At 34.3% G+C, this 14857-nt stretch overlaps 1 protein-coding gene across 1 annotated transcript; it reads left to right on the top strand.

The window, feature by feature from the left end:
* Positions 1-10317: 10317 nt before the first annotated feature.
* LOC147392134 (uncharacterized) lies at positions 10318-11013 on the top strand. Its single transcript, XM_086459149.1, has one exon. The coding sequence runs from the start codon at positions 10318-10320 to the stop codon at positions 11011-11013; it is 696 nt and encodes a 231-aa protein (XP_086315275.1).
* Positions 11014-14857: the final 3844 nt, after the last annotated feature.

The raw sequence follows: 14857 nt of genomic DNA, 5'->3' as shown, positions 1-14857 counted from the left end.
TAGAGTGGTCTGCCTTGCAAGAACATCAAAAATAGCATTAATGCAGATATTTTTCCCGCATCCATCATTATTAGGTTAGTTGATTAGCACAAATATCTCTTTCACATGACCACGCAAGTACTGTTGATTCATCTTTAACCCTTTTCAAAGATAGGAACACTGGGACCATCTTATCCCACAATTATTGATTTTCAAGTCCTCTTTGTTGTGACCAAAGTGAGCAGTTTTACAATGATACATCAATTTTTATTTTCATTTTTCAAATAATTATATTTCATTCCCAAACTTTTCAAAGATTTGGTAAAATTTGTATCAATTTCTATGCTTCTTTTTAATTTACCAGTAACAAACAGAGATTGAACAATCGTAATGTGCAAATAGCAAATGGAAGAGTAAGTGATGATCACGATACTACATTCGATATTAGGATTTGCAAAAGATTAGTAAAGTCAAGCCATAATACGATAATGGCCAAACTTAGGTTAAACTGGTTTTTCCTATATCTATTAGGTGTAGTGTAGACATGTTCTGGCCTACGTGCACGGGAACCTTGAAGGGAAAGCATTTTTGGAGTTGAGTGGGTGGGACTCGTGAACATGTACTTAACAGATGAACTTGAAATCGTGATGTGTGGTCGTACTTCTTTATCTCAATTTTCAAAAAGAGATCAAGTTTAGAAGGAAAGCCTAAGGTTAAGGCATTAGTAAAAATTGACACACTGAAAAATACCCAGAAGATAGTGTCCAACATTTATGTTCAATTATATATAATAATGGAGTTATAGATCATGATTTGACCAGTGGAGCTAATGTTGGATGGTAAAGTGAAAGTGTACTTTTTAGTGTTTTATGTGATTGATGTATATCAATTAAAGTAAAAAATATATATATATATATTATAAGGCATTAATACAAAATATGCACCCATAGAAAATCATTCATTATTTTATTAATATCATTATTTATTATCTTATAATTCATATTAAAAAGATAATCATTATTTATACGTAACATATAATATTGTCGGATATTTTTGTTATTTTTTTATGAAATGAAATAAAGTTTGTAGATGGCATTCTAGGACAATAAGTCTAAACAGATTGTGTACTAGAGTCTTGGCTATCTAGTTTCTCATAAATATGAAATGATCGTAGTTAAGGATGGGATTGAACATCATATTTATATGATTAGCATCTATAACTTTTTTATAAGGTAGAATGACCATGCCTTGATCATTGGAGTTCATTGGAATAGTTAACTCCAAATTTACAAGTGGATATATTATTATAAACTAGAGTTTGCCTATGTTTACAAGCATCCTCCTTGGGGTTAGGGGTAAAATAGGAAAATAATAAAGTTGGAGTGGTATTACTAAAAAATCCTTTGGAATTAAAAGGGTACAAAAGAAAAATAATAAAGTCAAAGAATTATTATTATAAAAAAGAGGAGGAGAAGAGGAAAGACAATAGAGTTTGAGAGATAAGATTGGAAAAGGAGAGAATAAGAAAGAAAATAAAATTAAAGGTATTTTTTAAAATAATAAGAAGATAAAAAAAAAGTAAAACATGTCCTTAAGCTACATTATTTATGAGGTATAAATCTTGAGACAAAGAGTGGGATCCACTATTGTATTTTATTTTATTATACATTAGAGTTTGTTGGTGCCTACAAGATGAGCATCATCTTTGGGGCTTAGGGGATGAAAGAGGAAAAATAATAAATTTTGAATATATTATTAAAAAATGGGAAAAGAGGAAAGTAATATAAAAAGTTTTATGAGTAATTTTTTAAATAAGTAAAAGTGAAAAGACAAAAAAGTTACAGGTAATATTAGAAAAGAGCATACGAAAGAAGACAAAGGAAGATGGACAACCATCTTTGTGATACATTATTTATAGGGTATAAATCTTGAGACAAATGAGTGGGGTCCATCGTTGTATTTTATTATATAGATATTGGATTAAGAGGGTAAAAGAAGGAAAATAGTTAAGTTGAGGAGGAATTATTTAAAAAGAGGAGAGAAGGAAAATCAATAAAATTGGAGAGATAGTATTAGAAAAAGGGTATAAGAAAAAAGAAAATAAAGTTAGATGTATTTTTAAAAGAATAACACAAAACTCACTTTAAAAGGGACACTCAACATGATGTGGAATGTGCACAGAATCATAGATTTTTTTTCCTCGATTCTTTTTCTTTGTGTATCACAAGGTAAAAATTGATGGTTCTCTACGCATTCTATATTAGTCAATTTAGCATGGCTCTTTATCAAAAAAGGAAAAAGAGAAAAGGTAAAACCTACTCTCAAGATATGGTGTTTGTGGAGTATAAATCTTGAGACAGAGAGTGAGATCCATCATTGTGTTTAGTATATGTTAGAGACTATACCTACAGTACGATCATCCTTTTTGGGTTTAAAGGGACAAAAGATGAAAGATAGTAAAAATACTAAAATTAGAGGGATATTATTGAAAAGGGGAGGAGGAATGGAAGAACACTAAAGTTGAAGGGGGGAAAAGAGGAAAGATAATGAATTGGAGTTGTGTGGACTCCACTCTCTTATCTCAATTTTTATACTCTAACAAAGTTGTAGTTGAGTGTAATCCACCATTGTATTTTATTATATAGAATGATCATAATTTAAAGACAACACACATGGTAAAATAAAATTATCAATGAAACGCGATTTTCTCATGTATGAATTGCCTCTATGATTAAGGAGTTGGGCTCAAACTCTATGTATTTGTTAGTCACTTATTCACCAATTAATGATGCATACACAAAAGGATATAAAATGGGTACTTTTGATAATTAATATTGTAATTAATTGAGATCAAATGTTCAACAAATAATCCACCAACATGTTATTATAATATCTAATATTTCCAAATGTATAAAAAGTACATCCATATGATATTATAATATGCTTTACAAAACAATTTTCTACAAAAATATTTGTTATACAATAGAATCAGTAGACTTGGAGAGTATTTTCTAGGAGATGGAGAAATAAGACAATAATATAACTTGTTTTATATGGATATTATGTGGTGGAGGGACTACATTGAAATTGAAAATGATACATGGAATGGGTCCCAATGGATCTCACTCATATAATATGAAAGAGATATAAACGTATAAAGAAGACTAATAACAACATCGACGAGTTTCGCAATGGAACCCCAATGCTTAGATAACATTTAAGTTGGAAGTATAAACAAAAAATGAATGTACCAGTGGACAGTGATAAGATGTATACAGTGAAAGGAAGAATAAGACCCTTGAGCTAACAAGTTTTAGGATCAACTAAAAGCCTAAATTGGGGGGTCAGAATTTTGGAGAAACTCTCTCCTTTATATGACAAGTGTTCATTTGTTTCATGAAATTATGTTTTTAAATTGACGGCATCCCCCAATTTTAATGAATATTTGAGATACCTCCTTATATATATTTTGATGACATACCTCCTATTAATCCCGATCAATGCCCTCGTCACTATTATAATTGTCGTCATCATCTTCAATGTCTACGTCATGTTCTTATTTAAGCTGATTTAATCCAAATCCACCATTTGATGGATCACTTCTAGGAGTTTTTGTGTAATTATAAATATTGACCTAATCAAATAGTCATAATGATTTTATTGTAATTGTCACTTAATAAAATTCTTAATAGAACCAACCCCAAAGTTGAAAGATGAATTTACCCTCTAAACCAGCGTTTTTAACAATTGCACTGAACCAGTGGTTCAACCCAGGGGTGAAGCCAAGATTTTGCTCATTTGGGGGCAGCCAAGAGTAGAAAAAAAAAATTTGTGGGGACAAATAAGAGTGAAAAAAATAGTTGTGGGGGTCAATTAAGAATGGAAAAAAAATTTGTGAGGACAATAGTGACAGATTTCTATATACGCCGCTAAAATCTATTTCAATGGGACATTAATCCATAGAATTTGAAAACTCTTGTGGGGGGCAAGTGTCCCCTCATCCCCCACTCTAAATCCGCCCTCGGTTCAACCAGGTCTCACCTAAATTTGTAACAAAATCGAACCACTGCAAATTTGTTAATTATACATGCTTTCTTGTATACCATTTTGATTTTCTTGAAATGTATTATATGGTTTATATCTTTGAAGATTCGATAATTCATATATTTTAGGTCTTGCACAATTGTTGTTTGTTTAATATTCAAAAGTTTCACTTGTATTAAGAATTTTAAAATAAAACTTTATATTATACTCAGGCTTTGATAAGATCACATTTGTGCTATAAATTGCTAATTATGTTATTATATTATATGGAAGCCTTCAATAATCACAAGATACATTTCACAAGTAACATCAAATCTTACTTGTGGTAAGTATGATGAGACCCATAAATGTATGAGTCAGGTTGGCCTGACTAACTTTGTGAGATTTCAAATCTTACTGAGGACCCTGAGCTCACATTGTGGCATCCAAAAATCTTACTGTTGAAGATGTTGCAAAAATCTTACTGTTTTGAACTTCATCTAAGATGTTGAAGATGAATGGCTTCTGGATTCTCAAATTTAAAATTAAAATTCAACAATTAAAAATAAATCAAAGTTTTTCCATGAAATGTAGGAGACCGTGGTGTTGGATTTCCAATGTAGTAATCCACATGGGCCCAAAAACCCTTACTAAGATTTGAAATCTTACTAAGTTAGTAAGGAAAGTGTTTTTCTAAATTTTTCACAACCGCTTATATCTTCTCAAAGATTTAAAAAACGCTGAAATTTCATTTAGGGTTAAGTTATTCTAGAGCTTTCAAGCTTACATGAAAGGGTTTCAACACAAATATCCTTACACCACAAAGTCAGCCTTTTGTTTCCCAAGTACCTAAAAAAGAGACACTCCCTCAAAGCTAATAATAATTCAAACACAAGAAACCTCATGCCCACTAAGGTGAGTTTATCTGATTGCATTGTTTTCTCATTAATCACGAAATTGCCACTGGACTTTTTCAAGAGTACTTATTTCATAAGCTCTTTAACAACAACAAAAAAATTCTTTCCATCTTCACTTTCTCTTTTGGTAAGTAATTTAATGCCCAATTCCCATCTCTTTTATGGCCCCAGTTGGTAATTTTGGCTTACCCACAAACAAATATTTGGTCCTTCCGTCTAAAAAGTCAATCTCATTGAGGAGTTTTAGTTGTTGGCTTTGAGAGTTTTTCATCATGATCTAGAATCCACTCAATAGTTAGCATGTGTAGTTGATGAGATAAATAAAAAAATAAAAAAATAGAATAAAGAATAAACTATCAAGTTGATTTTTATCTGTATGGTAAAATTGCTCCACATCAAAAGAGACTAGAGTTGGGTGGGAGTGTATTATTTGCACTTTTAAATCTGGTAATACCTTATCTTCTTTGAGAGCTTCAATCAATTTTATTTATTTTAAGCCCAAATATAGAAATAATAGAGAAAAACTGAAGTGAAAATAAACTTAAAATCACTTAAATTGAGATAACAAATGAGACTTTAGGTGTAACTAAATGACAAACTATTGATAAGTTTTTCATGGGAATGATATATATATATTTACAATGCAAAACGATAAATATAGAGTGATAGGGTTGGCTTATAGCTCAATTGACATATTTTAATGCAAAGTTTTGGGTTCAAATTTTTAATTTTTTTGGATAGCCTAGAGAGTATATCCACCTTGGTGAGATTAATCTCCCTAGGTCACCCACACCATCCCCCCCCGTCATGTCTTACAACGTGTGACGCCCCGCCAAACGCTAACACAAATCCCAAGGCCAAATCCTAAGGTACTAGGTGGCACCTCAAAATTTCGGCATGGTCTCCTCTATTTATGTTAGCGTTTCACGGAACTCAAACCTGATAAACCAATTTATAACAAAACCTGTATATAAAAATGTAGATACAAGAAAATAACAGCGGAAGACTAATTACATCTAACATGTAAGTAGATCAGAGTGCAAAAGATTTATCAATATACAGGCTTACAAAATCATTCTCCCTCTAACATAGGCCTAAACTCTCAATCCAAAAACTACACACATCCTGGATGAAACTGACAACGCTAACGGATGTAGCCCTAGTGCTCACCAGGCAATAAACTCTGATCGTCGATTTGACCGACCAGATACTCCTCAATTACTGACTCTACGCCTGTCTCAGTAGCTGCAAGTGTTGAAACTAAAAAAAATAGGAAGGAAAGGGTGAGTACCAATGGTTACCCAGTAAGTCCACAGCCAATTCCTACTAATAACCCTTCCTAAGCATGATCGAATAAAGCATACTGAAGATTTTAATACGTGCAAGGTTTACAAGATAAAATACGATCAACTGGTACATATAGCCAGGGATGAGCAACTAAACAGTTCTAAAAATTTCACATAACATCAATCATCCATACTCATTATACATTTTCCATTTTATGCAAATACAGTTGGCAACATTAAAATAATAGACATGCTTCTCAGTTTGTAATTCGAAATATAACGACATATACATAATACAAATGGTGGAGTATTGGAATTAAAGAGTTGGGATTCACGACTGGATCGCTCCCAGTCAGGACATGATATTCCCCAGTAACATCGTAGTTCCTGATTTTGTGGTTGGTCGTGTCCACCACGCTTGCGGAACCATTTATCCGGCTCAGGCTGGCCGTTTGACGTGACCGTAAGCAATGGGTCTCTTTTCGATGTGTCAGAACGTTCGACTACTACTAGATTGTTAGTGATCACTGACTAATCATCTTCGTCTATGCCTATCAGGCGTGCATGTGATTCCCAAAAGACACTCCACTCGTATACGATCACCTTTACAATACACGTTCACTGGTAAAGATAAGAAAGGAATGGACCCGGATTCCAGTTGTGACTCCACTCTCATACGCGTCCCATACCACGTATGAGTTTGGTGGTCCCTACCATACATCCCAGGATAGTGCACCCCTCCGGATGATGTGACACACTATCCCTTCAGGCATTCACAAACCCTTTAACAGCTCACAAAATAGCTACGTATATATATAATTTTTCATTTAAAACAAAAAGAGAAATTAACAGAACAGGGTTGAGAATGGATATCCAGTTCCTACCATGCAACCGTGGTCAATCGGCCTAAAATAAACAACAGTACTCAGCGCACGCGCTAACATAATCGAAAATAAACATGCAACCCTTTCATTAATAACCTGGATATCCTTTCACCAACCTACACACAACATACAATGTAAAATGTAGACATCACCCCTCGGGCGTGATTCTGACATTTTACCGTTCGTTCCCTTTCCCATTCTCTCGACATTCTCACTTTTCATCTTTTCACATCGACCATCCATTTTCAATATTTCAAAGTCATTCTTTTGGTCTTTCCATTGAAAACCATCAAAGTTTATAAAAATAAGGTCCCGGCGATGCACGGGGCCAAAGCTGTTAAAAATAAGGAAAGCTGGTGAAAATTTGGCTAAGTGTCAGAAACTCAATTTTTTCAAAGTTCTCGAAATTGAAAACGGGTTTTTCGAAATAAAAGTCTCGATCATGAGATTCGACACCATATAGTTTTTGTAATCTAATTCAAAGTTACGCGAAAGTTATTATATTTTGAAAATTTGCCGAAAACGTCGAAAATTACGTTTTGTTCTTGAAACCAAAATTCGGATTTTGATCCTTTGAGATTTGGATCTTAAAACCATTCCCATTGTTCCGAAATGGGGGGTAAAACCTTAATTTCATTAAAGAACTTAAAGTAAATGGAGAACTTAAATGTTTTAATGAAATAAAGGGTGGGAAATAGTGTATAAGGTGTGAAGAGGTCAAGCCAAGAGTCAGAACACTGTTCTGATCAAAACTGTGTCTGTCGGTAGCTGTCGGTGGCAGAACCAGAATTCTGTCGGTGGAACCGACATATTGGTCATCGGCAAATGTCGGTGGGACTGACGGTCCTGCCGACAGAACAAAATTTTCTCGCGTTCTTTGGTTTCGTCGGTGGCAGAAACCTCATTCTGTCGGTGGGACCGACAGAATGCCTTCGGTAGGTGCCGGTGGTACCGACCCTTCCCACCTACAGCCTGGACCTCACTCGCGATTTTGGGATTTTTCGATCCCTTTTTCGATTTCTTCTTCCATTCTTCGAGCCATTCGACCCACCCACGATTTTGTTATCAAATTTCGATAAAACATAAACAAAACACCTACTTCTATCATGAATTTGAAATCAAACAACAACCGTCTACGATTCAAAAGCAAACAATAAGTTTTGTTTCAAAACCCTAAATGCACATTTTGGGAAATCTAAAGTTACCAATAGGAATTGAAAGTCCCCTACTTGCTTGTGGACGCCAATGGTGATGAATCAACACTAAGGATTAATGTTAGGCGGCTCGAAGTTCCGAAAGTGGTTGAACTCGGGTGCCAACGGAGCGGTTGGTTGTGAAACCCTCTTTGAAGGTGTTCTCCTCGCTTCCTAACGACCAACAACGACTTTCCTATGATTTGGATGAGGTTCCAAGTGATTACACAACAACCTACTTGCTGATTCTTGTGGGAGACCAAGAGAAAAGAAGAGGAAATGGAGGTTGAATGGGGTGAGGACGTAGAGCTCGACAACGCCGACGACTTCGCCTTCTTCGTCGAGGTTCAACTCGGACTTGATTGGGATAGATCTTAATAGGAATGGGTTCAAACCCTAGGTCTAAAAGATGGCTGAGTTGAGTTCTTTGGAGAAGAGTGAAGTGAGTTTTCTTTTATAAGAGGGCTGAGGGTATACTTGTAATTTCCCCATCATTTCTAGTTTCGATCGTAACTTAACTATTCGGACTCGGAAAACGACAAACGAATATGCCATTTCGAATAATTTTTCGATTTGGATCTAATGGTGTCATCAAATCTTTTCGATTCCCGCTCTAACGAAATTCCACTATTTTGGGTCCCACTTAACACGAAATTCGAGGATTCTATAACTTCTCCATCCGAATTCGAATTCGAACTTGCTCACAGGCTAATGTATATATTTCGATCCTTTTGAATCTAATGGCGAAGTCGGTTTTCCTCAAAATTAATCATAGCAATATTCGAGTATTTTACTCTAATCTCTCATTCGACATTTTCCTCCAAATCTCACCATTTAATTTCCTCGAGATATGAGTTGAAAATCCGGGGTGTTACACAACAGGTAAGTAGCCACAATTCTGTGGAGGCCCATATAGAGACTCGAATAAGTCATGACCTGGGGAGAAGTCGTTTCTTACCATCTTAACTAAAGTGGGTATTGTGGGTTCACATTCACCTAGTTTATATTTTTATTTATATTTATGTTTGAGAAACATATTCCTTACTAACTTAGATTTTTAGCTTTGTTAAGGGTTGTTTTGTTCAAATGGATTACCACATCAATAATCCAACACCGCATCCCTCTAAGATTTTTTGAAGAAATTAAATAAAAAATAAAAATAATTTCTTTTGAGTTTGATCCAAGGTTTGAAAATGGACAACTATCGAACTTTTACTTAACTCCCAAGCTTAAAGTTGAAATTCAATTTTGAAAAAAAAAATTTCTGAAGTTCATAGAATTTTATCCTCCACAACCCTGAAGCATTTGATCATGTTTTTGAACGTCACAAGGTGAGTCCAATGACCCTTAATGAAGGTGAAATCATTACTATTTTAATAAGACTAGTTGTTAGACTCTTTATATTTTATATGTACTTTGTAGGGATTGATTATTTAATGGTTTATGAATATCAATACATCTTGCTTGTTTACTGTAATTAAAAAAAAAAAAAAAAAGAGAGAGAGAAACCAAATAGTTTCAAGGGATTTAACTAATTATTGTTTTTTTTTTTTTTTTTGAAGGTATTTAACCGATTATCTTATCTTGACTTTGGGATATCATTGAAAAATAAGGATTGGCGTTATGAAAAGATTGCTTGTGATTCGTTTTATTTTGAAATGAATCACACAAATAATATTATTATTACCCCATTGATCAAGAATTGTTTAAAAGTATCCCAATAATGCAATAAGAAAGATTTTAATAATTTCTTGAAAAGAACATATTTTGCGTTCTATGGCATTTTTGTATATTAAAGTGGAAAACAAGGGCATTACATGGCTCCACCCCAAAAATACACCACTCCTCCATTCGTCCTTGCTTTCTCTTTTTTTTTAATTCATGTTACTCTGTTTCGTTCTGCCCGACGCCAAGACTTCACCACCCACAACCTCTCTCTCTCTCTCTCTCTCTCTCTCTCTTTTAAAAGGCTCTGTTCTAACCTCAAATATCTATATATTCGGTTCAGTTTCTCGAAACATTTCTTCTTATGGAGATGAAGGAGAAGAAACAATGTGAAATCTGTTCTCTTTCTTCAAAGCTTTTAATTGAAACCATTGGTTTCTTCGCAGAAATACTCAACTTTCTATCTTCTCTTACTTCAGATCCTCTTTTTTCAATCTTGGTGGTTTTATATACTCTAGTGCTTCTCTATTACCCTCGAATCTTTCTCAACCTCATTTTCTCACCCATCTTGATCTCAACTGGAATTCTCTTATCAACCCTTCTTCGATTAGGTAAAAATCAAAGAACCCGAAAAGAAGATTTGATCTCCAGCGAAACCCAAACCCAAATCGAAGCCGAAACGAGAAAGAAAGTTGAACTTGAAACAGAGCCTTTTTTCTCAGAGTCCTTTGTAGAGTGGAAGTGGAACGTTAGAGCGCCATTAGAAGTAATATACGAAGAGTACGAAGGAGAAGAGGAGAATCAGAAAGTGGGTATCAACGGATTGGTGTCTCTGGCAATTTATTACCCGGAATCTGTCACAGAGAGCTCGTCGGATGATGATTTTCTGGCCATCGAAGGGTGGGATTCACCGGAGAGAATGTGCTTTACGTGGGAAGAAGAGGACAATGAGGGTTTGATTGAGATACCGTTGGAATTGGATGATGTGAAGAGAAGTTCGTTTTATCAATTTGAAGAAGAGAATCTGATTGAGATCGATATCTCTCCAACCGGAGTTCCGGCGTGATTGAGAGTTTCCCGGCGTGTGTCAGATTCAGTTCAGTTAATTAAAGATCTCATTATATATAATAGTAAAGATAAGAAGATGTTTGATTAGGAACATAGCTTGAGGGATGGATTTTGGGGTTTGGTTAAATATTTTTTTTGAGTTTGTTTAGTTACTGTTGTATTATATGTTCATAAACAATAGTAATTGCTGTGTTCAGACTTCAAAGTTCAAGCATTTGTTTAAAATTATAGTCTTGAAATTTCCCAGGAATCTGTCTAAAATAAAAATTGAGCTGTAAAAATTACCACACCATAAAAAATAGAGATCTTTCTCAGGACGCAACTTTTACTAAAATTCATACATTGCTCATTTTATATTCAAAACATCGAGAGTGAGTTCTTTAGTAGGTATTCTAATCTAAAGTAACGATCTCGCTGATAATAACCGATGAACTCGCTGGTAAATTCAAAGAACAAATATCCATGATAAAAAGTGAGGATCTTCTTGATAAATTTAAAGACAAATATCCTTATTTTTTAAGGGCCAGTTAACATGTAATTATCAGTAAGTTCATCGCTTTAAATTAGCATACCTACCAGAGACCTCATTTGAAAACATGTTTTGGAAATTAAAATGAAAAATATATTGGACTCCTAATTTCGTCGTATTCAAGACACAAAATGGTAATTTGCCCTAAAAAAAATATAAAGTAGAGAGATTATATTGTCATACTAACTTTTGCTAATGCCATGCCAATCATATGGAAATCACTCCAAAATTAGCACAAAACTTGGGGTTGCATTAGCAAAAGTTGGTGTGGCAATAAAAACAATCTATAAACAAATATCATAGACAACTTCCACTACTCATCCCCTTTCAACTGTCATTTTGAGTAGTGAAATCCAAAATAGAGATCTCCAATGCACAACCCATCCCATCCCACGACACAAAATAGGTCGCTCCACAACTTCTTCAATTTTTGGAGGGCAAAAAATTCAAATAGTCGACTGAAAAATATTAAAATTTCAGGGCATTTGAAATCTAAGTTGAATTAAAAAAATATTAAAATAATTATAAATATTAATTTTTGAACAACACAATTAAAGTGCAATCTCCATGAATATCCAAAATTACTATCCATAAATCCCTGGTTAATCATATATGGGTATTTGCTCTGAGTAATTATATTATAAAATCACACCATAAGTAAATATGGTGCAGCAATATCATCATTCTGAAATTCATATGACCAAAATATCTTGTTTGTTAGGAAAACATTATTATGTTTAAACTATAGCAATGGTCTTTAAAGTTTGAAGTCATTTTTGGTTTTGCCTAGTTACCAAATGATGTCGAAATGACTTAGTGAGAGAAGCAAATCCTCTATAGCTTTTATCAAGGGATGATGTCATGCACATCATCAAGACAGAGACATCAATACATTTAAATTTGGGAGAACAATGAAAATCATTTACTAATGTTTGATCAAACACCAAAAAAAATATTTTTATGTTAATTTTTTTTTAATCTAATCTTACCAATGAAACTAAGGGTACTGAGGTTTTATTTTTCCCTCAAGATAATATTTTCTGGATTCTAGAAGAAGTGTTATGGGGGCGCCACAGAGGATCCGCTCCCTTTAGTAAGACATCTTTGCAATCCCAACGGGACAAGAGTTTCTCCTTGAATCTACTTGGATGAGTCATCTAGGTCTTGGACGATTTTGAAATAATTTTTTCAAGCTCATTGCATACCTTCACTTCTATCTTCCATGAGAGGTTAGCACAAAATAGGATTTTAGGAAGAAAAGTAAAAAGTTTTTATCAAGAATTTAAAGATGATGGATTTAAGACAAATTTCAAGAGCTTCACTAAGTTAGCATAATTTATCTGTTGAAAACAATGGGTTTTGGGCGAAACAAAATCAAGGGTTATTGTCATGAGGTTGATGATGAGGGCATTATGTTAGTATCTCATGCAAGACTGAAGGCAAGGGCATGTTAAGTGTGGGAAATGATTAAAAGTTGGTGTAAAGAAAAGCTATTAGAAAAGTTGGTGTGGTAATGAAAACTATCTAAAATAACCATCAGCCTAAAAATTATTAAAACAAATTAAAATTGGATTTTCAAAAAATATTACTTTGATGACAACAACAATGAGCAAAACTTCATCTTCGATCAATAAACATGGTCTGACCTAAGAGTGAAAAACCAAGGTTTTCAAATTTAAAAAGAAGGCCCGAAATTAGTGGAATGATGAAGTAGGGATATATGGCTGACCTTATTATTACAAGAACTGGCCATATTATGATGGTGATCCAAATTACCAGACTAACATGAGATAAAGGAAAAAAAAAAAAAAAGCTTCATAACAAAATTTAAACAGCTAATACAACACCATTTCTTTTTTCTTGTTTTTTTTTCACAATAGTTTGTGAATGATAGATTAATGGTTGGATGTATCCATGAGTCCGGATCAGGTGACTTATTAAAAAAAACTCATGAGAAAACATATGATCCCAATCGTTAAAATTATAATCCAATGGTTAAGTTTTGTAATAGGGATATGCATTTTCTAATTATATTGACAAGTTGTGTAGGCCCGACCAGTGGGCGAGGCAATTGGTCTCTTAGAGTGCCATATCTCGCCAAAATCCCCTGGGTACATGCAATCAATACCCCCACAAACTAAGGTTGGCAATAATCCATTTTTTATCCAACATCCGATCTGATCTGAAAAAATTGGATTTGGACGTAGGATTTGGGCTTGCAGATTGGATTCGGATTAATCTTAATCCCATCCGATAAAAGTCCAATCCGATTTTTTTATATAAATCCCATCGTCTCTCACTCTCTTAAAAGAAAAAACTTTGTTTTCAACAGCCCTCAACACTCAACAGAGACCAAAATCATTGGTTGTCTTTTCCCAAACCAATCTTCTTCAAGACTCAAGCTCTTTCATGGCTACACCTAGATAAATCCTCGTGGGTAGTCAACAAGGGGGGGTAGAATCAAGACCTCTCCCTTTTTGGAGGGAGGCCTTGGGCACTATGCCCAACGCTTGTTGGTTTATATTGATAAGCTATAGCTTGTTATTGTTCATTCTACTTCCATTACATTTCTCATGAAACGAAAACCCTCACCTAGTCATCTTGTACCGTTATCTACCTCTCACTTTCTCACTCTTAATGCCTCTTAACACAAAGAAAAATGGAGTTCTGATTTTGCTATCTTATATATATATATATATATATATGGGTCAGGTTCAAAGGACAACCATTTCTACACACATATAGACAACATGTTTTGTCTTATATGGGCAAAAATGTTTGGAATGGACTGATTTTTTGTGAGGATGATCTCTGTGATGAGGAGATCATCCTTGCCAAAAATCAGCTCATTATGAAACTTCTAGACCGTCCAATTTTTGTTGAAAAATTATAGACCGTCCAATTTTTGTAAATCAATTTTGATGGGGTTACAAGTTTTGGAATGGGATGATTTTTTGCCAGGATGATCCCCTCATCACAGAGATCATCCTCACAAAAAATCAGTCCATTCCAAACATTTTTGCCCATATAAGACAAAACACGTTGTCTATATGTGTGTAGAAATGGTTGTCCTTTGAACCTGACCCTATATATATATATTGGATAACTGGGTATTCCTGTAGACAGTGGATCGGGCCCATATATGGGTTTTGCCCAATCCATAAATTATAGTCTTGTCCAAGGACTAGTCTTAGGGCACATGCAACACCCACACATCACACACACCTAGTAAGTGAGGCTGCACTCTTGTGGGTGGCCCCTAAGGAATTACGATCGTACTGGATATTGAACTCACGACTTACATGCATTAACC

This window comes from Akebia trifoliata, chromosome 11, assembly GCF_017979445.1.
Source record: "Akebia trifoliata isolate Shusen 1 chromosome 11, ASM1797944v1, whole genome shotgun sequence".
In the NCBI taxonomy this organism is placed as follows: Eukaryota; Viridiplantae; Streptophyta; class Magnoliopsida; order Ranunculales; family Lardizabalaceae; genus Akebia; species Akebia trifoliata.
The sequence above is the reverse complement of the archived record's forward strand: the minus strand, read 5'-3'. Positions and strand labels throughout refer to the sequence as shown.